The sequence below is a fragment of the Macrotis lagotis genome, chromosome 4, assembly GCF_037893015.1.
Source record: "Macrotis lagotis isolate mMagLag1 chromosome 4, bilby.v1.9.chrom.fasta, whole genome shotgun sequence".
NCBI lineage: Eukaryota > Metazoa > Chordata > Mammalia > Peramelemorphia > Peramelidae > Macrotis > Macrotis lagotis.
In genome coordinates this window covers 201007200-201033559 of record NC_133661.1, presented here as the reverse complement: position 1 = coordinate 201033559, position 26360 = coordinate 201007200, and the positions used below count along the sequence as shown (strand labels likewise).

The following is a 26360-nucleotide window of genomic DNA, read 5'->3' as shown; positions in this document are numbered from 1 at the left end:
ACAATAAAGTTATTTCAATACTGAATATATATGCACCCAGTGGGACAGCATCCAAATTCTTAGAGGAGAAGCTGAAAAAACTATAGGAAGACATAGACAGCAAAACTCTACTAGTGGGAGACCTCAACCTCCTGCTCTCGGATCTAGATAAATAGAATCATAAAATAAACAAGAAAGAAGTTAAGGAGGTAAATAGATTGTTAGAAAAATTAGATATGGTATTCTTATGGAGGAAACTGAACAGGGATAGAAAGGAATATACCTTTTTCTCTGCAGTACATGGAACTTATACAAAAATTGACCACGTACTAGGACATAAAAACCTAATGATCAACTGCAGAAAGGCAGAAATAGTGAATACATCTTTTTCAGATCACAATGCAATAAAAGTCATATGCAATACTGGGCCAAGGAGATATAGACCCAGAACAAATTGGAAACTGAATAACCTCATTTTAAAAAACGAGTGGACCAAAAAACAAATTATAGAAAGAATTAACCATTTTATCCTAGATAATGATAATAATGAAACATACTAAAACCTATGGGATTCATTCAAAGCAACTCTCAGGGGATATAGTATAGCTTTAAATGCTTACATGAATAAATTGGAGAAAGAGGAAATCAATGAACTAAACATGCAATTAAAAAAATTAGAGAAAGAACAAATCTGAAATCCCCAATTAAATACCAAATTAGAAATTCTAAAAATTAAAGGAGAAATTAATAAAATTGAAAGCAAAAAAACTATTGAATTAATAAATAAAACCAAAAGTTGGTTTTATGAAAAAACCAATAAAATTGATAAGCCTCTGGTCAATTTGATTAAAATGAAGAGAGAAGAAAACCAAATTTCTATTGTCAAATGAAAAAAAGTGAACTCACCACCAATGAGGAGGAAATTAAAGTAATAATTCAAAATTGTTTTGTCCAATTCTATGCCAATAAATTTGATAATCTAAGTGAAATGGATGAACATTTACAAAAATATAAGTTGCCCAAGTTAAATGAAGAGGAGATTAAATACCTAAGCACTATCTCAGAAAAAGAAATTCAACAAGCCATCATTGAACTCCCTAAGAAAAAATCTCCAGGGCCAGATGGATTCACAAGTGAATTCTATCAAGTACTTGAGGAACAATTGATTCCAATTCAATATAAACTCTTTGGAAAAATAGGTGAAGACGGAACTCTGCCTAACTCTTTCTATGAAACCAATATGGTGCTGATACCTAAACCAGGAAGAGTTAAAACAGAGAAAGAAAATTATAGACCTATCTCCCTGATGAATATAGACTCAAAAATCTTAAATAAAATCTTAGCAAAACAATTACAAGTTATCACTATGATAATACATTATGATCAAGTAGGATTTATTCCAGGAATGCAGGGTTGGTTCAATATTAGGAAAACTGTTAGTATACCCAGTTATATCAACAACAAACTTAGGGGCGGCTAGGTGGCACAGTGGATAAAGCACCGGCCATGGAATCAGGAGTACCTGGGCTCAAATCCGGTCTCAGACACTTACCTAGCTGTGTGGCCTTGGGCAAGCCACTTAACCCCATTTGCCTTATAAAAACCTAAAAAACAAAAAAGAAACCAGGAAGGATGGGATTTCAGGGAAGCCTGGAGAGATTTGCATGAACTGATGCTGAGTGAGATGAGCAGAACCAGAAGAACATTGTATATCCTAACAGCAACATGGGGTGATGATCAGCCTTGAAGGACTTGATCATTCCATCAGTGCAACAATCAGGGACAATTTTGGGCTGTCTACAAAGGAGAGTGCCATCTGTATCCAGATAAACAGCCATGGAGTTTGAACAAAGTTCAAGGACTATTTCCTTTAATTTAGGAAAAAACAGATATCTTATTGTCTGATCTTGTTACCTCTTAGAATTCTTGTCTCTTCTCTAAGGATATGATTTCTCTCTCATCACACCCAATTTGGATCAAGGTACAACATGGAAACAAAGTAAAGACTGACAGTGCTTTCCGTGGGGGTGAGGTAGGGGGAGGGAGGTAAGATTGGGGGGGGGGGGAATTGTAAAACTCAAATAATATCTTTAATAAAAATAAATTTAAAAAAAAAAGTGAGTCTGAGTTCTTTTTCTCTGACTGATATTCCACTCTGTTCTCTTTTGTTCTTGCCAGGCAGCATATGACAAGGTCAGGAAAGCCAAGAAGCAGGCAGCTGAAAGGACTCAGAAACTTGATGAGAGAAGAAAGAAAGTGAAGCTTGGTACGGGGTGGGGGTGGGGGGGCAGAAGGGAGCAATGTCCAGCTCAGGGTTTTGTTTCCCTGGAATCACTGTTCATGAGGAGCTCCAGTTTCAACAATGCAGATTGTTTCTTACTTGAGGTCATCTAGTTTAGCCCATACTTGAGCCAAAAATCCCTTCTCAAACTGCCTGGCAAGTGGTCATTGACTCAAAGTCACTTAGCTAAATGTCCAAGCAGGGGCTTGTCCTGAATTTATCCTAGAAACCTGTATCTCTTCCTTCTTTGCATTTAGCTATTCCCAGAAAGTTTCCAGTGTGGGGTGGCTAGGTGGCGTAGTGGATAAAGCACCGGCCTTGGAGTCAGGAGTACCTGGGTTCAAATCTGGGCTCAGACACTTAATAATTACCTAGCTGTGTGGCCTTGGGCAAGCTACTGCAAAAAAAAAAAAAAAAAACCTAAAAAAAAAGTTTCTAGTGGGTTGTTTCACCCTGAACAAGCCCTAGTAGATAGACATCCTTTAACCTTCCTTTCTGCCCATTTTATGAAGTAGGGAGACACTGGTTTGGAACCCTCATGTTGTATCACCTTCATCATTTTCATTCTTATCTTGAGAATCAGCAGTTTGGGAGTTATGATTCCTGACTTTGGGATTTTCTCTGTTATTTGGGATTAGCAGGTTTTAGAAAGTAAATTCCCTGCATTCTCAGTCTCTTAAGTCAAATAGTAGGTGCTAGATGATTATGGTGTAGGAAGGGTAGGAGTAATCATCAGGTCTGAGAGGTATAAAGCTGGTAACCCTACTTTTACGGCAGTAGGAAGATTGTGGGGACAAGGTTAATGTCATATTCAAAAAATCTTTCAATACTGTATAGCAGTGTAGGACCAGGCTCCCCATGGGTACTCAGATAATATAAATTGAATTCTAGGAAGGAAATGAGAGTGAGCCCAGGGGAGAGGAGAAAATAGAATCAGGGTCAGGTTCCCAAGTTAGTCTCTTGCACCAAAGCACAAGGGCAAAGACCAAGGGTCCCCCCCACTGCCAACCTTTGCCATCTTGGCTGAGCTGTTATTGTATTAACACACACCCCCATGTGTACCCTTTGTCCCCGATGCTATGGAACCAGCCTGTTTGATGTGAGTTTTTTAGACTTTTTTTGTCTAACATTATTTCAGTACTCTTGAATCTAGAAAATCAAAACAGGATTCCCCAAAAGGGCTTAGTAAAAGTTTGTTGTCCAGAATTGGATTGGAAATAAAATCAGTCCCCATTTTGGGGGAAAACATAGTCTAAATAGATATCCCTTTTGATCTGAGTCTTTCTTTGGGGTTTTTGGAGTGGGAGAGAGAGGCCCCATATCAGGCTAGCCGGGACCCACAGAATGGGTCAATAACACATAAGCCTAGGCTGCATTGTAAGGTTGGCCTATCTCTCCCCAGATCTTGAAGCCCGGGAGAGGCAAGCCCAGGCCCAAGGGAGTGAGGTGGAAGAGGACAGTCGAAGTACTAGGACTTTAGAACAAGAGGTAAGCTTCCTAGGACTGCCTATTGCCAAAGTTCAGAGTGTGGGTCAACTCTAATCTGATTTGCATTGTCATGTTTGCTTTGCAATTGTAATGTGACCTCTCATTTCTGTCCTGCTTGGCAGATTGCACGCCTACGAGAAGAGGGCTCCCGGCAGCTGGAAGAACAACAGAGGCTGATCCAGGAGCAGATACGCCAAGATCGGGAACAGAGATTAAGAGGTGAAAAAAGTGTTCCAGATCTTCAGGAAGGGCCCTAGTCTACCTGCTTTGTTGGATTACACCATCAGAGAATTGAAACATCTGGGATAAATTTGGGGAGGAAGAGATAGGAGAGAGAATGAGACTGTGAACATGGTGGCTTTTGACCTTTCCACACAACAAAACCCCATCCATCACCAGTTCTCTGCCTCTGATTTTTCCCCGTCTCTGCCATCCCAGCCCTGAACAGAAGTGGCTTTGTGCCGACAGCCAAACACTCGGGGAGGGGATATCAATGCACTCTAGGGCTCTTGGGTTCCTAGGGAGCTTTCCCTCTGCTATAGAGGAATTGTGTGGTTTTTTTTGTACACAGTCCCCTGCTGCCTGAAACAGAGACCTCTGTTGGGTGACTGCCAACAAATTGAAAAACAGGTCCTCCTGTTCTCCTTGTTTTTCCCCTTGCAGTGGCTAGTATCTCTGGGAGGATGGATTTGCTTCAGGACCCTCTTGTAGAATAGTTGCTGGCCTAAGTCAGCCCCAAGATTAGCTTAATTAAGGTTTTATCCTCTGCAGAAAGAACTCCTTCTCCCCTGACTCTCTCCCCTCTCTCCTTTGCCTCTCTGCTAGGAAAGACAGAAAATCCTGAAGGCAAAGGAACACCTAAACTGAAGGTGAGACCCTGCTGGAACCCCCGGGCATCATCACTTGTCAGGTACTTGCTAGTATGAGAAAATGTACCCACAGCTTAAGGGAGCTCTGGCTTGGGGAAGTTGGAGCATTTCAGAGAGTGGGATCTCCTGTTGACATTATAACAGTTGCCTTCTCCCTGAAGTTTTGTGCCACTTCTCTTAGTTCTGCCCTTGAAACACTGCTCTCAGCCCAGGGGGATAGGGACAGGTGGGCAGAGAGCTGTCCAGAAGGGTTTTTCTCTGGCCTGGAAAATCCCCTGCTTCTGGATAGACCTTTCTTGGCATTTCCCCCCTTTGTAGTGTAGGCCACACCCCTGCTCGATTGCAGGTTACTGAAAGCAGTGGTAGTATTTACTAAAGTGTGGCAGACCCCAGGATGTCTAGTGCGGCACTACATCCGGTGGGGACTTTAGTGTCTGACATTCACTCTCCTTGCAGCTAAAATGGAAGTGTAAAAAAGAGGACGAGACCAAAGGCGGTTACTCCAAGGATGTCCTCTTGAAGATTCTACAGAAGGTCTGTCCCTTGGGCTCTATTCCTCTTCCCCTCAATCCACAACTGCTGTCTGGTCCAAGCTTGACCTCCCAGCATCTCCTCCCCTGTGGTCTCTGGTGGTCTTGGCACTCTTTGGAGACCCCTCCCCCTGTCATCCCTACATTTCCTGTTTCTGTGACCCCTCTGCCTCATTGGTCTCTGTGTGCACTTGTCCTTCTCTCTCTCTCTCTCTCTCTCTCTCTCTGCCCATCCTCCGTCCTTGCTTTCTTTTCTGAAGAGAAGGGAACTGGTCAAATGCCGTGGGAGAGAGGATGTTATTGTCTTTGCCTGCTGAGGTAGTGCTGACTGGAGGAAGTTTGTTGATGTCAAAATGAACTATCAGGATACATTTTGCTGACTTGCCTGAATTACAATTCAGTCTTTTCATCCCAAGGCAACTTTTTATTACGTGTGCTTGAAAGCAAACCTGCATCTCCATTGTCCTGTGGCCCTTCTTGTCCTTGTCATTCTTTCCTCATCTCCCTCCTGTTCTTTCCCAACATCATGTGTTCTTTGTCATTGCCACCCCGTAGTCGAGCATCTCCCAATGTCACTCCAGCCCAGTGGCCTTCACCAGAACATAGTCGTTGTCCCTTTCTCTCCAGTTTCTCATTGGAGGGATGAATCTCAATTTTACCCTAGCAGGCAGTGACTCTAACTTGTCTCTTCTATTGAAACAGCATGACCTGGGGTATGAGCTAGTGGGGAACTCATGCTCCCTTTTTCCCCCCACAGTATGGTGAAGTGCTCAACTTGGTCATCTCCAGTAAGAAGACAGGAAGTGCTGTGGTGGAATTTGCTTCAGTCAAGGCTGCGGTGAGTACCAGGGCCTTGGAGGTGAAATTAGATCATTTGGGACATGGCAGTCATTTTGGGATAGACTGATATGACCTTGTGGACCCTGGAAACTGAAATGAAGACCAAACCAGCCAGGATAGTACAGAATAATACTCAGGTTCATTGCAGGAGTAACTTCTGCTTCAGTGAACTTCTCTTCTTGGCTGGTAGGAGGTAGTCAGCTCTATGTGCAACAGAGCTATGAGAATATTCTTTTTTTTTAGGGTTTTGTTTTGTTTTTTTTTTGCAAGGCAAACGGGGTTAAGTGGCTGGCCCAAGGCCACACAGCTAGGTAATTGTTAAGTATCTCAGAGCAATTTGAACCCAGGTACTCCTGACTCCAAGGCTGGTGCTTTATCCACTATGCCACCTAGACGCTCCCATCTATGAGAATATTCTTAATCAGGTTTGTAACTGATAGCATAAGTATGACAAATGACAAATGAGACAATTTTTATCAGCATGCTACTGGAAGCTGCACCTTCCTTTTATTATTTATGAAAGCCACTGCCTGTCATGTTCTCTCTCCAGCCCATCCTTCCCACCCCAAACATCTTCACTTTGAGACGCTTGCTGTCTATCTGCTTTAGATAATTAGTACCACTTCTTTCCTCGGGCTCAGCTAAAATTTGTTTTACTCTCTTTGAGGGTCAATAGGTTCAGATCTCTGGAAAAAAGGGTTGGGACCTTGGTCCACCACTTGTTAAAAGTTGTCAGCTCTTGCTATAGACTTTGGGCTCAAATAGTAGCATGAGATCCCACTCTGATACCCATCCCAGAGTTGGTCAGGTGGCACAAAGACAAAGTCAAACTATTGTCTTTGGCAGGTACTGGCTGTCAAGAATGAAGTGGGCCTCGTCAATAACCCTCTGAAGATCTCCTGGCTGGAGGGTCAGCCCCAAGGGGCAGCGAGCAGTGATGGCAGCAGCCAATCAGGAATGTCACAGGTAGGAAGGCACCAGAGGCCATTCAGGACTGGGAAGTCCACTTCCCATGGATTGGGAAACTTAGCAGAGAAAAACTAAGTGGCTGCTTGAGCCTTTCCCAGAGTCCCTTCATTTCAGAATAATGTTCTCTCAGGAGGAGCAAAATAGACTGGGACTGGAATCTTTCAGTGCTTAACTTTTTTCTCTTGTGGTTTTCCAAAAGATTGGATTTTTATTTTTGTGTGTTTTATAGTGTAAATAATTTTTAGGACAGTTGTATGTCTTTGATACATAAATATTATTAAGGGTGCTTTATTCTGTTAGTTTACTTTAAGTTAAATACATGTATCACTGTACTGATAGCTATACACACACATTCTTATAAAACATAAAATTGAAATTTAAAAAGGATGAGATATACAATGAAATAATATATCTAGAGGCAATAGTGAGCCACTGGAGTTTATTGAGTGGGTAATGGATATTTGAGATCTGCACTTTTAGAAAATCCTTTAGAAAGTTGTGAGGAAGATGAATTAGAGGGGAGATAATTGAGACAGAAAAACCAATTAGGAGACTTTTGGAGTAGTAGAAGTCCAGAGGAGAGGTGGGGGGGAGGGAGGGTCTGAACTAAGTTGGTGGCTGAGTAAGTACAGAGAGTGGGACAGATATGAAAGATGCAGTGGGGGGGGAGAAATAATAAGATGTAACAAGTGATTGGGATGAAGATTTGAAGATAACCCTAAGGTTATGAACCTGGATGACTGCAGGATGGGGAAATTTGGAAGAAACCTGGTTTAGGTGTAACATGTAACTTAATTCTTTATGAAGATGATACCCATTTTGTGCCAATTCATCCTTGCAACCCAAAATGAAAAGCGGGGCACAAAGGTACTTATTGTTCCCTGCCCTGGATGGATGCCCACAGTCATAGGAGTGCCTGTCACAGCCACCAGGTGACCTAGGGGCAGGAGTGGGTCTGCTGGGGAGAGAGAGAGAGAGATTTCCCAGGGGCAGGAGCTGGTTTAGGGGCATGAGAAGCAGTTAGGTTATAACTGTCCTGAAGGGCTAACTCCCTGCTCAGAGGGGAAAGTTGTAACCTTTCCTAATGGAGGTAGAGGGTAAAGCTGGGATACATGTGGTTTGTTCAGGGTTGCTTTAGAAGCCACTAATCAACCTTCTGGGGATCCTGGTATCAATACCCAGGGATGCTCCTCTCTGGCTCATCAAGTGTATGGCAGCATCAGAGGGACAGATGGAGTACTTCTGGGAGGGAGTATAGAAGTCTTGGGACACTCTTCTCTGCATTCTTTTCCACGTGCCTCCTTGACTCTCATAAAGTAACACTTCAAACTTTTTGGTCACAGGACCAAAGAACTTAAGTTAGCTACTGATATTCACCATATTAGGATTTAAAACAACTTAGTATGATTATGAAAATATTTTTGCTTCAAGGTAAAAACTGCCTTAGAGGAATAAATTAATATCTATGAAAGAAACTAGGTTCCTTCCCCTGGAATGATGCCTTTGGCTGCCCCACTGAACAGATGTGCAAGTGATCCAGGAGGGAAGTCCAGTGGCTCTTCAGTTTCCCTAACTCTTACTCTTGGGAAGAGGCCAAAGGACATTCATTGAGCTCCTGTGATTGCAGTAATATTTCTTGCTTTGAATAAAGGAAATGGTGTCATGACCCTCTTGTCCTAGAAATTCACTGCTTCCCTCCCACACATTTAGGTCCTCCTGACTCCAGGGCTGGTGCTCTATTCACTGTGCCACCTAGCTGTCCCCTCCCATACATTTAGTAAAGGGGATGAAACCTGTCCATCAGACGCTAGGGTTGGAATATCTAAACCAGGAAACACTAAGGATAGGCTAGGAGCTAGTAAGAAGAAGAGAAAGGTTGTAGCCAATCTTTCATATCCCCTGGGCTTATACCATGCTGAATGGATGGATAGGGCCTCTCAACATGTTTGTCTCAAGGTGGTTCTTCCTTAGGCAGCCCTCAGATTTGTTACCTCTACTTGTCCCATACAACCCAGCATTGAGGTTCTGTGCAGTCTCAAGCACCCAGAGAGAAATGGAAGGAGAAAAGGATTGGTTTTCAAAACATCCCTAGAATCCTTCCACCAAGAGACATCACTGCCTGGCCATAAAGCCTTGATGTGGCATGTCCATTTTTATTGTTTCTGGCAAACACAGAGGGCCCCTCAACCTAGTATGGTAAGAAAGATAACAAGAAGAGAGGAGTCACTTGGATTTAAGTTTTCTTTGGCTTTCTTCCACAAGTCAGTTTGGGGGTGTAGCACAGGAAAGTCTAGCTTTAGAGGGGGGTTGTCCTACCAACTCTGGTTCCAGTTCCTCGGCTTTGTCTTGTGGCCCAAGTCCAGGGACCCTGTTTTAAGCTGGCAGGGGTCCTCCTGGAGAGTTTTTCTGGTGATGGCTCTAGGCAGGACAGGTGCTGGCAGCTCCTCAATCATATTTGGGCACCATGAGATCTGTGATAGTCCTGCCAAGTCCCAACCAAGAGTCTGTCATCATCTGCTCCATTCAGGCTGTGTCAAGTTCTTCCTTCTCCTCTTGTCTTGTCTGGGCCCAGGAAGAAAGCTCTTAGTTTCACTGATACTTCCAGGAAGCCTTATTTATGCCAAGCATCTTGAGCTCTAGTGTCTGTAGCCACTGACCCAGGCTCATAATTCTGAGGATTGCCTGTTTGATTAGTTGTCTTTGGTATCACTGCCCAGATCTTTCCATCTCACCATTTAGTCACTAAAGTTCATCACTATAATTAGGCTCTCTCTCTTCCAGGATCCCCTCTTCTGCTCCACACTTACACTGGTGTTTTTTTTTTTTATGAAAAATCCCTGCTGGGTCTCCTTTTCTTTGTTCCCACCTCCATTCCTGCCCCTCCTTCACCTCCAGCTTCAGAGCCCCCTTTTTCTCCCCTGCATACACATACCATGATTTTTTTTTTTAATACTGTGTCTCCCTTTGTTCAGTTCTGTACCTTTTCCTTGTCTTGTCCTGGACAGGACGTGGCACAGTCCTTGGCTTGTTACCCTGCCCATTCACCTTAGTTGGTCTTGGACCACCCAGCCCCTGATAACTTTTGTCTGTGTTCTCCCCACCTGATTTTCTGTTTGCTTCCTTTGCCATCTTCTGTTTTGCTTTGTCTGATCTTGTGGTCGTAAGGAGCTCCTTCTCTATCCTTTCTTCCCTCCAATCTCTTGTCCAGGAAGTCATTTCTTACCTGTCCCACTGCACCCTGTGGGAGGAGGACAACCAGTTCCTCAGGTCTGTGATGAGGCTCGGGCTGGTTCCTATCCCTCCCCTGCCCTTTTCCCCTGGCTCCACCAAGTGGGGTTAAAGCACAGATGTGGTCAACAATTCAGCCATCTCCCCTTAGTCTCGCCTCTTCCAGCCCCACCCCCACCCTCTTTCCATTCAGACCCATGGGTCCCTGGGAAACTGCTCTTTCAGCATCTGTAGAACTTCCTCAAGAAGTGAAATCCCTAGATCTACTTTGAAGGAAAAAAGGGGGTCAGTCACATCAGCAGGGTTCCCCTGGAGGGGTGTGGCATCTAGGGAATCTTCCTCAGAATACTCATGGAGTGTTCCAGCCAGGGAGATGGCTGAAGGGAGTGTGGCTGAGTAGGCAGCAGCGTAGGCAGGCGAGGGCTCTAGGATGTTGGGACAGCTGGAGCTCTCGCGGTAGAGGCGTGGGGGTTTGGGTGGGGCCAGCAGTGTGGATCTGGGCTGCTCATCCCCCCACAAAGGCAGGCGGCGACCATCCGGCCTTCCCCGAAGCTCCCTGATGACTTCCCGATTGCTGTACTCCTCATGGTCTCCCTCTGCAGTGCTGGCTTGGCTGAGCACACTCCCTTGCCGTCTGAGTCGGCAGGGTCTCCCGAGGCTCAGTCGTTTGAAGAAAGAATTCTTGCGGAAAGATCCTTTCCTCCATGTCTCCATGGAACCACAGAAAGCAGGCCACCTTGGCTGCCTTTGGGAGGCCTCTTGACCCAGAGATAGTCGGCTTCTCAGAGGGAGAGGCAGCTGGTTAATGCTAGGGAGGCGCAGGGAGACACCCAGGGGCTGAGGGCATGGGCCACCTGGGTCTCCTGCTCCCAGCCCGGGGGGCTCTATCCAGCCCAGTGCCCTCGCCAGTGCTCTGATAGCAGACAAGAAAGACACTGAAAGTTGTGGAAGTTGTCCCCCCGAGGAGAAGGCCACGCTGGGAGCCTGGGGCAGGGAGCCAATGGGGGGGGGAAGCACTTACTGGAGTGAGAGGCTGTGGGGTGAAGTGCAGATCAGATGTGAGCTTGGGGTCTGGACAGGGCCAGCCTCATGAGGCCCCTCACTGTGGGCTGGAGCCTCAGGTTCAGGTCCCTGCTCAACTATTCGGGCCTCTTCTCCTACTTGCCAGGTGTGGGCTGCTCCCTCTCTGAGGCCGTGCCTCCCAGCTTCTGATTAGTGGTTTGGCTGCTTGGGCAGGTGTGTGGCAGCCTTGGTGTGTTTTTGTTTTCAGCTGACTCAGTCACGTAGGAAGCTGGGTTTCATGCTTTTTGGTAATTGCAGCATCCGCATGCTGGGATTGGGGCAACCGCTCCCACCAACGCCCAGGGCCAGTAGTGGGGAGTTGGAAATTCCTCTGGGGGCCTCCCAGCAGCTGAGTCTTGAGGCAGTCCTGCTTTATGCACACACATCACTGTGTTTCTTCCTATTTTCACTATTGACCAGTGGCTTAATATTGGAATGACCTGACTTCTGGGGCCCAGCAGGATGAAGGAGTACAAGGAAAGTGGAGGTTTACCAAAAGGAAGAAGTGTGGTCTGATTGTCATAGGGGGAGGGCCTGGTGACTCACCCCTCCATAACCTGATGGCAAGCATTCATTAACCCAGACCCGCAGACATGAATGGTGGGAAGGAAGCCAGAAGGTGTGTGAGAAGCAGTCTTACGCCAAGAAAAGGAGCTGGCTTTGATTGGAGATGAGCTCAGTTCATGCACATGGTGACTTCCCAAACTGAGGGAAGCAGGGGACAGAAGAGACAGAGTTAAGGATGTGACCTGGCCGTGTCTTCAGCCTAACATCCTGCCCTGGGCTTAACTTGAGCGTGTCACCAACCCCACTGACAGGACAGGTTCTGTCAGCATTCTTCGAAGGAGGATCCTTCCCCCTCATTTTACTAAAGAAGGTTTCAAAGGTGACTTCCTGAAATGAATGGACAAGATCCCAAATTAGAATTTTGGACTCTGAAACAACCCAAACATTTTCAAGTCTTTCTCCTCTAGCTGTCTGGGCCTAGAAACCAAGATGTCATTTGTTTTGCATATGGCCTCTGGTGTGTGTGTTGGGCCTTATGGTCTCACTGGGCAGCATGTCATTGGCCCCGTGTTTAACTCCATGTTACTGTCTACTGGATGTGGACTGCAGGACACCAGGATTGGAAAATGAGTGGTAGAAAGCCTGGTCAAGATGGCAGCTCTCCTTGGAGCTTCTGTAACAGGAGGGGAAGATCGAGGTGCAGCTTTCCAGGCTTGACTCTCAGAAGCCTAGGAGCTGGCTAAGGTTCACTTCCCCCAAATCTTCCAGCACTAAACCAGGACCTTCTTCCATTTCCCATTGAGCATTGTTCCCTAGACTTTCTCACAGTTTCTCATTCAGTGAGAATCTCATTCCTGATGTTCCACAGAATGCTATCTTGACAGCATCTCCTCCCAGGGGACTGTAGAGCCCCCAGAGCTCTTAGCTTTGGCAGTCTTTAGTATAGAGGTACAGTGTCAATCCCCAAAGAGGCAATTGGGATCAACAGATTCCTCCCACCACCTGCTGGAAGCAGGAACATAGCTTCAGCCTCACCAAGGGAGGGAGGTGATTTACATTGTGCTTTGCACAATTTTGTTCATTGAGATGGTTGACTATTATTAACCTGGCATTCATTAAACCCCAAACCATAAGAGAGCCCTGCCCTCCACTGTTAGGAGATGTACCAGACCCACATTTGTTTTTGTCTCTTGGGTAGGGCTTATTTAAGACAAGAGTGAACCTTCTCCAGCTTTTTTGCCCCTTCATCCTCACCAGTGCACTAGTCTACAAGGCTTGAATGAATGAAATCCTCTTGGGTAGAAGGGTAACTTTGAGAAAAATGTGGAATGAAGCAGGAGGCTGGGCAGTCCAGGAGATACCAGGTCCCCCATCCCCAGAGCCCACTCAGGTACTCCTTAATCCACAGATAATTGGGAGGGGATTTCACCACATTCAGAGAAGCTCTCTTGACAGTGTACCCTAATAAATTACTAAGAGGAAAACTGTAGCAGAGGCAGCAGAGGGAAGGGATGAATAAAATGAATTAGTATATTATGGGAGCAGAAGGTGGTAAAGGCTGAGATAAATATGGGAGAATTCTTCCCATTAAAAAGAGAAATTGGAATTGAACTAGGAAAACTCAGAGGTCACTGAATATAGTGATAAGGTGAAAGGAAGGAAATAACTAAGGAAGATCATTGGGCACATGATGTTTCAGCAGGAAACTTGTCCCCCCCAATTTGGTATAGATGCCAAACTTCTCTGAAATATCAGCTGAGGTCCTGGCTGTTATGAATGGTGGTTAGTGGACTCTGGAAAAACTCCTGAGGCTCAGCAGAAGACCCAGTTTTCTCATTTCACAGGCATCCTGGATTCCCTTTTTTTCTTTTTCACCTAGGGAAGCAAGTCTTTTTTTTTTTTTTTTTTTTTAGGTTTTTGCAAGGCAAATGGTGTTAGGTGGCTTGCCCAAGGCCACACAACTAGGTAATTATTAAGTGTCTGAGACTGGATTTGAACCCAGGTACTTCTGATGGCCAGTGCTTTATCCTCTATGCCACCTAGCTGCCCCAGAAGCAAGTCCTTTTGTAGAACTTAAGTGACCCCCTCTCCACCTCTAGACTCAGCCTTGGTCCTTTCTTGAAAGGAGGGATTGTGTGGGGCCTGGTAGTCACTGTCCCTAACCCTTCTCCTCTGTGTCCCACAGGACTCCGTGTTGTCAGAGAGGGACTATGAGAGCCTCGTCATGATGCGCATGCGTCAGGCAGCAGAACGGCAACAGCTGATTGAACAGATGCAGAGGGAGGATGAGGAGGGCATGCCCACATAGCCCCACCGAACCCTCTTACCTTCTCCCCTCCTTCCTGCTCCCTTTTCTTAAATTAATGCCTACAATAAATTTTTTTAGAAAGAAAGTAACTGATTGTATTAAACATTTGTGACTGACAGAAAGATGGTATAATCCAGAACCTCTCTTTATTTCTGTACTCCGCCTCAGAGTTGTCCAACCTTATTTTTAAAAGTTTTTAATTGAAACAATAGACAGTATATTTTGATTTGCCACTTTAGTGAGAGCTCTGCAGTAGCTCGGCTTCATTTACTAAAGCATTTGGTAAACCCACAGGCAGGCCACATAAAATTGCTCTGCGGGCTGCATCTTGGACAGCCCTGCTGTATCTCATCCAGAGCCCACTGAGTGTCCCACCTAAAGTCAATCCCATACTCCCCCACCCCAACATCCTCTGCCCTAGTGGTGCCCTTCTCACAGTCTCCAGAAAGTTTCCACTTTTTAGGTCATTTGACATGATAATGCTACCTGCCTTTGCTAAGAACCATTTCAAAAAAAAAAGGTCAGCCAAGGCATGGGGAAGAAGCTGATTCAGCTCAGCCTCTAATGATGGCAGCTTACATTTAGAACTAGGAAAAAACTCAGAGGTCACTGAATTCAAACCCCTCATTTTACTGATGATGTGATGAGGGCCAAATCTGAGGTATCTGACTATAGTTTCTGACAACTAGGAAGTTCCAAGTGAGTGAGTGAAAGAGAGAGAGCCCTGAACAGGACAGGAAAAGCAACACAGTTCTTTATTGTCCTGGATTAGCTCCTAGTTTGACCTGGGGACGTCTTCAGACTGCTCAGTTTCATAGCTGGGGACATTTAGCATTAGCTTGGGTTCTCTAGCTGGTTAAGATTCCTTCTCCCTCTAGGAAAACTTTCCTACTGACTATGTCAGGGCCTACACAGTACCACTGAATCAGGGACAAAGAAGGCAGGGCAGCTGTGAGGATGAGGGGAGCAGGAAGGGGTTTCAGGGTTTCTATCTGCCTCAGCAGATAGCCCTTGGGCCCTGGCTGGGAAGGCTGTAGATGCTGACTAGGGAGACCGACAGGTGAAGAAGAGAGGAATACTCCACACAAACTGGGATCTTGGCTGTCCTAGACAAGGGTTTGGGAGGAGGGGGCAGCTGGTACACAGGCACCTCTCCAGATAGGTGTGAGCCTGAGAGGAGGCTGAAGATTGCTTGGGAGATGGCTACTCCTTGTGGAGGCACCACACAAGTGTCTGGCCCACGCCTGTCATGCTCACCACACGATAGCCCCGGGCTTCCAGTTTATTCAGAACGATTCGAGGAGGGTCGTTGACATAGTATTCCCAACTGTGGAGAGACAGGTGAGGGAAACGTGAGGCCAGGCAGGAAAAGGGCTGATTCCCTCTGCCCCCAGTTTTAAGACAGACCTACCTGACCGGGTTGATGTACCAGGGTTTGTTTTCTGCATCTTGGCAGTGAGAATGCTTAACTCCCCATCAATCAAGTTTGGTGGGGCCATAAGGCCATTAAGTTAATTAAAGAACTCTTGTGTTGGTAACTCAGGATAAGGGAATCATTACAGCAGCCCCCAAAGCCCTCGAGCCATTACTGGGATCATCACTCAACCTCTCTCCTCTCAACAGCCTGTTGCTTTGTCATCCCCTCAATATGACGTCTCTATGATCAGGAGCAAAGAACCCATCTTAGGCAGATCCTTCCTAATAGCTCTGACCAATAAACTGATGCAAAGCCAGTGGAAAGGAAGCTAACGACAGGGTAGATTACAATATGCAAAGTGTAGAGGAAGGTGCAGCAGCAAAACAGTAGCTTTACCCTCTGCCTCCTGACTTCCCAGTCTGTGAGATTCATTCTTTGAATTAATTACCTCTCTCTTCAGGAAAGGACTTCTTCCCTCTAGTTTCCACCTATTACCTAAAAGGTCAGGTTTAGAGTAAGGCTGGTGAGGAAGCCCAGAAAAGGAACTAGGTCTATGCAGAAACGATGTGGTTTTCAGAAATCAGTTACTGTAGAAAGCATTGATTTTTCCTTCTGTCGGGCTAGTAGTGGGGTTTTGTGAGCCCTGGGGCCAGGCAGGAGCAGTACTTGAAAGATTGCTGTAAAAGATACTAAATTCTCTGAAAGGTTAGAGCTACCCAAGGAAAAGAAAGTGAGAAGATGGTGAGAACCAGAGGACCCTGGGTTGTCCTTTCTACTTACAAGTGGTTTCCCAGCATATTCCTTTTAACTGCTCCCAAGAACATCATCAGCTCCTGGTCAGAGAACTCATCTCCCACCATTGTTGGACCCACCTCCTGCAATACAGGAAATCGGGGAAAGCTCAGAGGTCAAAAGGTGGTCACCCCCTCTTCCTCCACCCTTATGTACTTCTTAGCTAAGCCCATGGTCAGAATGCTGAGTGGACTTTACAAAAGCTGGAAGGATGGAGTTAATGCCCTAAGGAGTTTTCAGACCCACAATAAACTGGGAGGGAGGAAGATGATCAAAGAGGGGGCAGGAATGACCAGATTAGGTAACAGGCTAGTGACTGGCCCTCCCCGGCCTCTTTGATCTCAACCTCACCAGCCTGGCACAGTCAGATAATTAACTATCTCACCCTAGGGCATGGCCAGGGCTTTTCCCTGCTGTAAGACCTTGTCTTTATCACCCCCTTGTCCTTATCTTTCCAAGGGACTTCTACCCCCTAGTGGGGGGAATCAAGGACTCAGTACCAAGCTGCTTCCTTTCCTCTGCTGGAGAAACATTCCCTGTGGGACCCCTCAAGGAGCAAATCGTGTTTATGCTTTCCCATAACGGTAGCTAGTGCCTCACTTGTAGTGCTATTGTATGTGTGTGTGTGTCTGACTGACTGACTGCCTTGTATTGGGTATGTGTATTTCTATAGCTCTGTGACTATTTAGTGTTGTGTAAGTATATCTATAGCTCTATGTCTGAGTGTGACTGTCCGGTGTTGTGCACGCGTGTCTATAGCTCTGACTGTGTGATTATGACTGGTGTTATGTGTATATCTATAACTTTGACTATGATTGTCTGGTTGTTATGTGTGTTATGTGTCTATAGCTCTGAGTGTCTGATTGTGACTGGTGTTGAGTATGTGTGTATCTATAATTCGGACTAGGAGGTCTGGTGTTTTGTATGGATGAATCTATAGCTCTGGCTGTGTGTGTCTAATTGACTACGTGTGTGTGAGATCAGCTCAGGAGAAGGGTGTGTGCCTGCGTCCTCAGCTGTAACTGCATGTCCTCCAGTGTTCAGTGAGTAATGGTTTGTGTGGACCTTTGTGTACCTGACAATTCCTTGCAGTTGGATCAGCTCTCCCCTAAATGACTTGTACGGATGTGGGTATCATTTCACTTTTACTCATGGCTACGATTCTTGGGGAAGACAGGAGGTGTTGGGTGTCTGCGAAGCCTGTGAGTTCGTGATTCTTTGCTTCCCAAGCAGGTTTAGCTGGGGCAGGATCAAGAGACTTCCTGGCCGTCCCTGGGGTGGGTGGGCCTGATGCCCAGAAAAGTCCTGCCCAACAGGCCAGGTCGGGTTGGATGGCCCCGGGTCCACTGGGTCAGAATGGCCCGCGTGGCTGCCCTGCCGCCGGAGGGGGCAATCCGACTCAAGGCCGGGGTGGGGGGAGGGTTCGGGGGACGGGGCGGGCAGGGGGCAGGAGGGGAGGAGGGAGTGAGGGCAAGGAGTGCCATGGGGCGGGACCGAGGGTGGCAGCCGCGGGTGCGAGCCCCCCTCTACGGGCTGGAAGGAGCCCCGCGATGTGGAGGGCGCCCCGGAGGAAAGGTGCGCCGCGGACCCCGGGACGCCGCCCCGCCCGCCAGCCCGGACTCCGGAGCCCGGGGGGCGCCGTCCGCCCGCGCCCCACATTCCGGGACCCGCTACTCACCATGCGGATTTGGGTGCTGATGAGCAGGTACGGCATGGCCCCAGGTGCCTCCCCGGCGGAGCCGGCGCCTTGGCTCTCCCCACAGCTTGGGGTGCTCCGGGCCTCCCGACGGACGCCTACCTCGCCTCGGGGGCTCCTGCGCTCCCGTTAGCTGCACCCGCTCTGCCACCGGGGGGCACGAATCCCAGGAAGCCCGTCCGCTGCCCGGCTGGCCAATCGGAGGCCGGCCGGGCTGTGACGCGGGCCCCCCGCTCCCCAAGTGTCCGAGTGACAGAGGGGGCTGCGGGGCGGCCCGGGCCGGACCTCCCTCCGGAGCGGCCCCGCCTGCTCCAGCTCCCGAGCTCCAGACCCGCTTGTGAACTGTTTCTCCCTGAAGGTCTTAAGCCCCGCCACCCCCGCCACCTTTTTCCGCCTAAACAGGCATTCGGTGAATATTTTTCAAATATTCAATTTCAGTTTCAAATATTCAATTTCAGATCAATGGAGCTTAATATTTCAGAGGGAGATTAGGATACTTCACCGATTAATTTTCCGATTATACTAATTGTAGGTAGTTTCTGCAGGATTGCAAATGGAAAGCCTCCAGAGCCTTCCCATCTGTGAAACCCCTCATGGTTTTTGGTCATGTAACCTCTCCTGTGTGGGGAGCTTCCCTCCAGTTTATCCTACACTTGGTCTTGTAGGTACAGAGTTGCTTTTATGTTATCTCCCTCCTTAGGATGTTCCTTAAGGTCCCGGGCTGTTTTTGCTTTTTCTTGTATCCTCAGCACTTTAACCTAGTGCTTGAAAAAGAACATACAGTAGAAGCTTAATAAATGTTTCTTGAATCAACTTTCCTTTAAATCTCTTGTTGATTGTATGGCTATGGGGATGGGAAGTGTGGCACTTGATTATCTCTTCTCCCCAGTTGATTATCTCTTCTCACCACAGGAGAGGACCACCTTCTTTTCTAATCATCTGTTTGATTTTACCCTGTTTGCTTTTTTATTTTGTTCATTTATTTTCCTGGAAAGTTAAAACCTTTCCTAGTTTCTTAAAAAATTCTTTTTTAAAGAATCAGCTTTTATGGAACACTATTGTTCTATTAGAAACCAGGTGGGACGGGATTTCAGGGAAACCTGGAGGGATTTGCATGAACTGATGCTGAGTGAGATGAGCAGAACCAGAAAAAACACCCTAACAGCAACATGGGGGTGATGTTCAACCTTGAAGGACTTGCTCATTCTATCAGTGCAACAATCAGGAACAATTCTGGGCTTTCTGCAAAGGAGAGTGCCATCTGTATCCAGATAAGGAGCTGTGGAGTTTGAACAAAGTGCAAGGACTATTCCCTTTAATTTAGAAAAAAAAAAAAACCAGATAGCTTATTGTCTGATCTTGTTACCTCTTAGACTTCTCTTCTCTTTAAGGATATGATTTCTCTCTCATCATACCCAATTTGGATCAAGGTACAACATGGAAACAAAGTAAAGACTGACAAGAGTGCTCTCTGTGGGGGGGAGGGGGGAGGAAAGCAAGATTGGGGGAAAATGTAAAACTCAAATAATATCTTTAATAAAAATAAATTTAAATTAAAAAAAAGAAAAAAAGAATCAGCTTTTAGTCTTATCAGTAACATAGTCTTTTATTCCATTCATCTATTTCTTCCTTATCAAGGTTTCCCCATTTGTGCTTATTTTGGATTTATTTTCTAGGTGCTTTTGTTATTGAATGTTCAATTTATTAATCAATCCTCTTTTCTATGTTATTTATATTAGTAGGGATATAGTTTTACCTTGTTAGGACTCATGCATTTCTCTAATGACATTATCCTATTTTGATCTCTGTTAATAAAAGTTCTCAGTTCAGAGATGATTTTTTCCCCCTATTTCTTTGGGTGGAGAACTCAATTGACTAGATATTTATTTACTCTGTTTCTTACTATGTGCGAAGCTCTGTTCTAGTCAATGATGGGGAAATCTATTTGACAAGATAGCATTATTCAAATATATTCAGATATTCAAATATTTATATTAAAATATATTTATAGTAGGGATTCTTAACTTAAGGTCTACAACAAGCTTAGATTTTGGGTTTCACCAGCAGGAATTACATCTTTATTTTTACCAACCTTTGGTTTCTATTGTAATCCTATGTCTTATTTTGTACATTTCAAAACATTTCTTTTTTTTTTTTTTGCAAGGCAAACGGGGTTAAGTGGCTTGCCCAAGGCCACACAGCTAGGTAATCCACCTAGCTGCCCCATTTCAAAACATTTCTAAAAAAGGCTCCTAGGTTTCATCTGATTGCTAAAGGGTCAGATTAAGAACCACAGATGCATAGCAAGTCAAACTTTTTTTTTTAGTTTTTTTGCAAGGCAAATGTGGTTAAGTGACTTGCCCAAGGACACACAGCTAGTTAATTATGAAGTGTCTAAGGCTGGATTTGAATTCAGATACTCCTGACTCCAGGGCTAGTGCTCTATCCATTGAGCCACCTAGCTGCCCCTCAATAAACATTTTAAGTTCACTATATATATGCTAAACACTGGGGATACAAAGAAAGACAAGACAATGCTGATTTCGGGGCAGCTAGGTGATGTAGTGGATAAAGCACCGGCCACGGAGTCAGGAATACCTGGGTTCAAATCAGGTCTCAGACGCTTCATAATTACCTAGCTGTGTGGCTTGGGCAAGCCACTGAACTCCGTTTGCCTTGCAAAAAGCCAAAAAAAAAAAAAAAGGCAATGCTGGTTTAGTCTAATGAAGCAGGAGACAACATGCAAACAACTATGTACAAACTCTATACAGGATATATTGGTGATAATCAATACAGGGAAGGCACTAGAATTAAGTGGAATCAGGTGAGCATTCCTGTGAAAGGTAGGATTTTGCCGAATCTTGAAAGAAGTCAGAGAAGCCAGAAGGCAGAGATGAGAAAGAGCATTCCAGGTATGGGGACAGTCAGTGAAAATGTATGGATTTGGGAGACCAGAGTCTCTTGTTTGAGGAACAAGTAGGCCAGTGGATGGGAGTGGGGTAGGGTGTGAGGGGTAAAAAGGCTGGAAAAGAAGGAGGGGCTAGATTATGATTGCCTTGAATATCAAGAGAGCATTTGATGTATATAGAGTTTTCTGGAGTTTATTGGGTCAGACCTGCACTTAGGGAAAATCACTTTAGTGGCTGAATGGAGGATAATAGATTGGAGCAGGGAGAGACTTGGGGCAGGCTGCCCCCCTCACACACACCCAGCAGACTATTGCAGTAATCCTAGCAAGAGGGGATAGGGGCCTGCACTAGAAGGGTGCAAAATCAGAGAGAGAAGGGAGCGTATTTGAAAAATGCCACAAAGGTGAAATCAGGCCTTGGTAATAGATTGGATATGTATCTGTTCTAACAATACAAGGCAGTATAGAAATTCCAAATGATGACTCTTTTTATAAAGTATGTACTATAAATAAGCCTGTTTTTTTTAATCATACTAATTTCTTTTTTGTTTTTGTTTTTCCAAGGCAGTAGGGTTAAGTGACTTGGCCAAGGTCACACAGCTAGGTAATTATTAAGTGTCTGAGGTGGATTTGAATTCAAGTCCTTCCTGACTCCAAGGCTGGTGCTCACTTCACCACTTATTGAACCCCTTATCATACTAATTTCTAGACCAGTCACCAAACACCCACCTACTTAACTTTACCTAAGGCTATTTAAATCTGACTGGTTGTTTAAACACATTTTCCCCACAATCTTTTTTTCCTTTCACCTTTGAAGAAATTGGCTGCCCTCTGTCGTGTGTGTTTACACAAAACAACAAATACAATTTTTTTATGAATACAAAGTTAAGTCCCATTTTTGTTGTAAGGAGCTTTTTTAAAAAATGTAATTGGGGGGGGGTGGCCAGGTGGTGCAAGGGGCAGCTAGATGGCAAAGTGGATAGAGCAGCAACAACAACCCTGGAGTCAGGAGTAACTGAGTTCAAATGTGACCTCAGACACTTAGTAGTAATTACCTAGCTGTGTGGCCTTGGGCAAGTCACTTAACCCCATTGCCTTGCAAAAACCTAAAAAAAAAGCAAGTAAATATAATTGGGGAGATAAGGTGTATACTTGAAACAACTAGACACAAAAAACCCTTACTGTGTGGAAGTAAAATGTTAGGTATTAGATGAGATAAGAAAATAAATATGAAAAGATGCCTGTCCTCAAGGAGTATATAGTCTTGTTGGATTGAATCAATTCAAAGTATTAACTGTCTACCCTACCTGTGCCAGGAATTGTGTTAGTTTTGGTCTGTCAGTGGATAGATATTCATAAAATGCCTACTGGTAGTTACCTGGGGTTACCAAAAAAAAAAAAAAAAAGATAAAAACCAGCTCCTTGCTCTCAAGGACTTCACAGTCTAATATGAAAACAGTTACATACACACAAGACACATACAAGATAAACTGGAAATAATCAAAAGAAGACATGAGAATTATGAGTGATCAGGAAAACCTTTCTGTGTAAAGGTAGGATTTTAACTGGGACTTGAAGAAAGTCAGGGAAGTCAGGAAGCAAAGATGAGAAGGGACAGAATTTCAGACATGAAAGACAGCTAGTGAAAATGCCACAGGAAGTGGCACAATCGATAGAACACTGGCCTTGGGGTCAGGAGAAAAAGAGTTCAAATACTGCCTTAGACACTTGACTCTTACTATGTGACCCTGGGCAAATCACTTAACCCTGATTGCCTCATATCCAGGGCTATCCCCACTAGTCCTGATTCATATATAGCCACTGGACCCAGGTGGCTCTGGAGGAGAAAGTGAGGCTGATGATTTAGCACCCCACTCATCCAATTCATATACTTATCATGGCATCACCTCCCTGATGTTGTGGTCTTCTTTGAAAATGAAGGACAAACAAACATTATTTTGTTCCAGGAATAGCAAGGAGGCCAGTGTCACTGGAACCAGGGATATATAGAATGTAAAGGGAAAAGGTGAAAGATATAAGAAGACTGAAAAGACTGGGAGGTGGGGCAATTTTATGAAGGGCTTTAAAAACACCAGAGTTTTATATTTGATTCTTGAAGTGATAGGGAGCCACTGGAATTTGAGTAGAAGAGTGCTGTGATCAAATCTGGGCTGTTGGGGATAAAAAGACAAAAATGAAGATAAATACCTCCTTCTCCATATTGGTACAAAGAAGTAAATATTGGGAAGAGGAAAAGGATACAAGGAAATGAACGATGGCTCCTGTACTGGGAGATTGTATTGTTTTTCCCAGAAACAGCTAAAGAGATGAGATTCCAAGCTCCTGGCATCAGAATCCAGGGAGCAGGTAGAGTTTTGTTCTCACTATCCATTGGTTTATAGAAGCACTAAAATTCTTGTCTATAGCTGATTTTTGGAAAAATGGAAAGAAAACTCCTCCAAAAACCCAAGGTGGGAGACAGGGGAACTGCCATCATGCTTGCAGATAGTTTTTACCTCCAGGCAGCTGGCTTTGATAATTTTGCCAGAGAAAATCTACAGATGAAGAACCAGATAAAAGGCTTTGTTCAGCACCATCCTGCACTCCCCATTGCGAATCACCCCTGCTCATTTCAGCTGCAGTAGGTCTGATGCTGCCAGATAACATCTTTAATATCCGGGGGAGAAATGAATTCCCCTGCTCTGTCTGCCCATCTGGCATCGCCTTGAGAACAGAAAGAATTACATAGAATCAGGGAACTCAGAGGCTGTTCATGTGGGGTGAGAAGGAATAATCCACACACATTCCTGCTTTGATCAGATTCCCTGGTAAGTGCCATTTTGTGAGGCTACATCATCTTCTCCAGTTGGGGTAGAAATAGCAAAGAGTGCAAGTTGGCTCCTGATTCTTCTTCCATACCATAAAAATATTACCTTATATTTTATATCTTGTAACTACTTTTAGTTATATCTCCTCATCTGAGTCTCATAAGAGCTCTGGGAAGAAAGTGGGGTAGGGCAGGTCTCCTCTCCATTTTATAGATGTGATTCAGAGGTTTATATGACTTAACCAGCTAGTAAATAGTGGAGATCTGGTCTTGTGACTGGTAGAAAGGATATAGGACTTGGACCCCATTCTGGCCTTGCCACTTACTTGTTGTGTGATCTGCCCGTAGTACTGCTTACCTTTTTAAAAAATAATATTTTATTTTTCCCAGTTACATGTAAAGTTAATTTATAGTATTTAATTTTAAAAAATTTTGAGTTCCTAATTTTCTCCTTCCCTTCTTTACCCTCTCCCTCTCTAGAACAGAAAACAATTTGACATAGGTTCAATTATGTAAAACATATTTCCAGATTAGTCATGTTGAGGAAGAAGAAACAGACTTTTAAAAAGGGTTAAAAAAAGTTCTTCAAAACTTTATTCAATGGTGGGAGTTATAAGAAAACTTAATTATATTGTTTGAACTTTTATGGTTGGGAAGCTGAACCATCTTAGAACTGCTGACCCAATCAGATTAGAAGATTGATGCAAAGGGGCAACTAGGTGATGAAGTGGATAGTGTGCCAGTCTTGGAGTCAGGAGGACCTGAGTTCAAATTCAGTCTCAGTAAGTAATACTTACTTAGCTGTGTGACCTTGGGCAAGTCACTTAACCCCATTGCCTTGCAAAAGAAAAAGAAAAGATTGATGCAGAGTTTACTCACAATTATATATATTCTAAGAAGCTCAAGACTCTTGTTTGAAAACTGGCCCCATACTGATAAGTCATTTATTGTTTCCATTACCTTGATTGTTTACAAACACTTGGGAAGAGAGGGACAACTCTTCTGCTTTCAGGCAATTGTATTTATTTGCCCTCCCTTTCTGAACTTGGAAAGTCTCAATCTTTCCTCCAATTAAAAATCAGATTATCTGATTTTGTTTCCTAGTTGGTTGGTTTATTTTAATTAATTTGTCTTATTCAGTAAATTGTTTTTAATAAATAAAAAAAGTTCTTCAATTTGCATTCAGATGTCATGAGTTCTTTCTCTGGAGCAAAATTTTTCATCATGAGTGTTTGGATCATCAAATTACTAAGAATAGCTAAGTCATTCATAGTTGATCATTGTATAATATTGCTGTAACTGTGTACAATGTTCTCCCGATTCTGCTCACTTCACCTTGTATCAGTTCATATAAGAGTTTTCCAGTTTTTTTGAAATCAGTCTGCTTGTCATTTCTTATAGCACAATAGTATTTCATCATCAGATACCACAAAAGTTGTTGAGTCATTCTCCCTATAGTGTTTTATCTAATCAAGATTCTTGGAAGTGTAATTCCTATGATAGAGACTCTCAGTTAAAACTTGGGCATACTTCAGGGAATTTCTCTCCTCTCTAGTTGGTTCATTGCCCCCACTCAGAAAATTAGGGATCCTCACTATATTATAATTATAGATTACATATAATTATTTATTATATATTACAAGAACAAAGATCCAAGGAATAAAAAGGTTCTTTACAAGTTAAGAGAAATAAATGGAACAGTGAGAACTCATGGAAAATATTGCCATTTGCCAGTGAAGGAACTTTTGCCCAGAGACTCCAACAGCCTCATCTTACAGTTCTGCACTTGAGCAGGGCTTCTCAAAAGCAATACACTTTCTAGAGCTTCGGCGTGGTGCCTACCACAGCTCTCCACACCTTCCGGCAGGTAGTGCTTTATTCCCTTCCTCCTACAGCTTTCCACAACTGCTAGCTGAAGGCAAGATCAGTCAACTAGTCTTTAGAACGATTTATCTCTCTGCCTATAGCTCTCCACAGCATTCAGCTAGTGGAGTTCATTAGATCCTTTTTTTCCCCCATTTTCCAAGAAAATCATTTCTGTTCCTGAGCAGAGAGACTAGTCACATTGTAGTACAAACATCAAGAACTGACCAAGCTCTGAAGTCTCTCTCGTGCTAACCTCTAATGTTAGGAACGCAAATCTGAATTCATCTTTGAACAGTTCTGCATTAGTAACTCTAGGCTGGACCAGGGCAAATCTACAGTTTGATGTTCCCCCTTTTACCCCAGCATATGCTGCTGGTATCAACTTTTTTTTCTGGTCCAGAAACTAAAAAAAAAAATTAAAATTTTTTTCTTTTGTTCCTCTAGACTTGTGAGTCCCTCTGAGACCACTGAATGGGGAGGTTAACCAGATCTTTTGATGAGGCATCCAGGAGCCAAAGGTGTCAAAATGTCAACTGCTCTTGCCACAGGAGGATCAAATGAGATCTCACAAGTGAAGCTTCATCTAAGTGATGAAACTGCATTTCAGGGTCAGCGGCAGGTGGAAGCCGGGCTGAGGGCCAGCACCCAGATGCTCTAAGGCATACCTTCTCCGGGGCAGGGATCCGCTCAGAGCTGCCCCTGGGTCACTGGGAGGCAAGGAGGCCAGAGCCAACTTTACTGCCCAACCTTTGCTGGTCAGGATCACATATACACTGATGTTTTCAAAGATTTG

At 44.5% G+C, this 26360-nt stretch overlaps 3 protein-coding genes across 3 annotated transcripts in view; 1 reads left to right on the top strand and 2 right to left on the bottom strand.

The window, feature by feature from the left end:
* Positions 1 to 14214, top strand: part of DNAJC17 (DnaJ heat shock protein family (Hsp40) member C17) — a 33289-nt gene extending 19075 nt beyond the window's left edge. The window contains exons 4-11 of the mRNA XM_074235116.1: positions 2158 to 2245; positions 3663 to 3748; positions 3871 to 3967; positions 4574 to 4617; positions 5074 to 5151; positions 5905 to 5985; positions 6834 to 6953; positions 13939 to 14214. Coding sequence (XP_074091217.1) covers positions 2158 to 2245; positions 3663 to 3748; positions 3871 to 3967; positions 4574 to 4617; positions 5074 to 5151; positions 5905 to 5985; positions 6834 to 6953; positions 13939 to 14061 — 717 coding nt within the window. The 3' untranslated portion in view covers positions 14062 to 14214. The remainder of the gene's footprint in view (positions 1 to 2157; positions 2246 to 3662; positions 3749 to 3870; positions 3968 to 4573; positions 4618 to 5073; positions 5152 to 5904; positions 5986 to 6833; positions 6954 to 13938) is intronic.
* Positions 6602 to 13653, bottom strand: C4H15orf62 (chromosome 4 C15orf62 homolog). The gene is made up of 2 exons (XM_074235117.1): positions 10058 to 13653; positions 6602 to 9518 (listed from the first exon to the last, which is right to left on the bottom strand). The coding sequence occupies exon 1, from the start codon at positions 10896 to 10898 to the stop codon at positions 10374 to 10376; it is 525 nt and encodes a 174-aa protein (XP_074091218.1). The 5' UTR covers positions 10899 to 13653; the 3' UTR covers positions 6602 to 9518; positions 10058 to 10373.
* On the bottom strand, positions 14206 to 18106 carry GCHFR (GTP cyclohydrolase I feedback regulator). Its single transcript, XM_074235119.1, has 3 exons — positions 17949 to 18106; positions 16259 to 16353; positions 14206 to 15388 (listed from the first exon to the last, which is right to left on the bottom strand). The coding sequence occupies exons 1-3, from the start codon at positions 17982 to 17984 to the stop codon at positions 15265 to 15267; spliced, it is 255 nt and encodes an 84-aa protein (XP_074091220.1). The 5' UTR covers positions 17985 to 18106; the 3' UTR covers positions 14206 to 15264.
* Positions 18107 to 26360: the final 8254 nt, after the last annotated feature.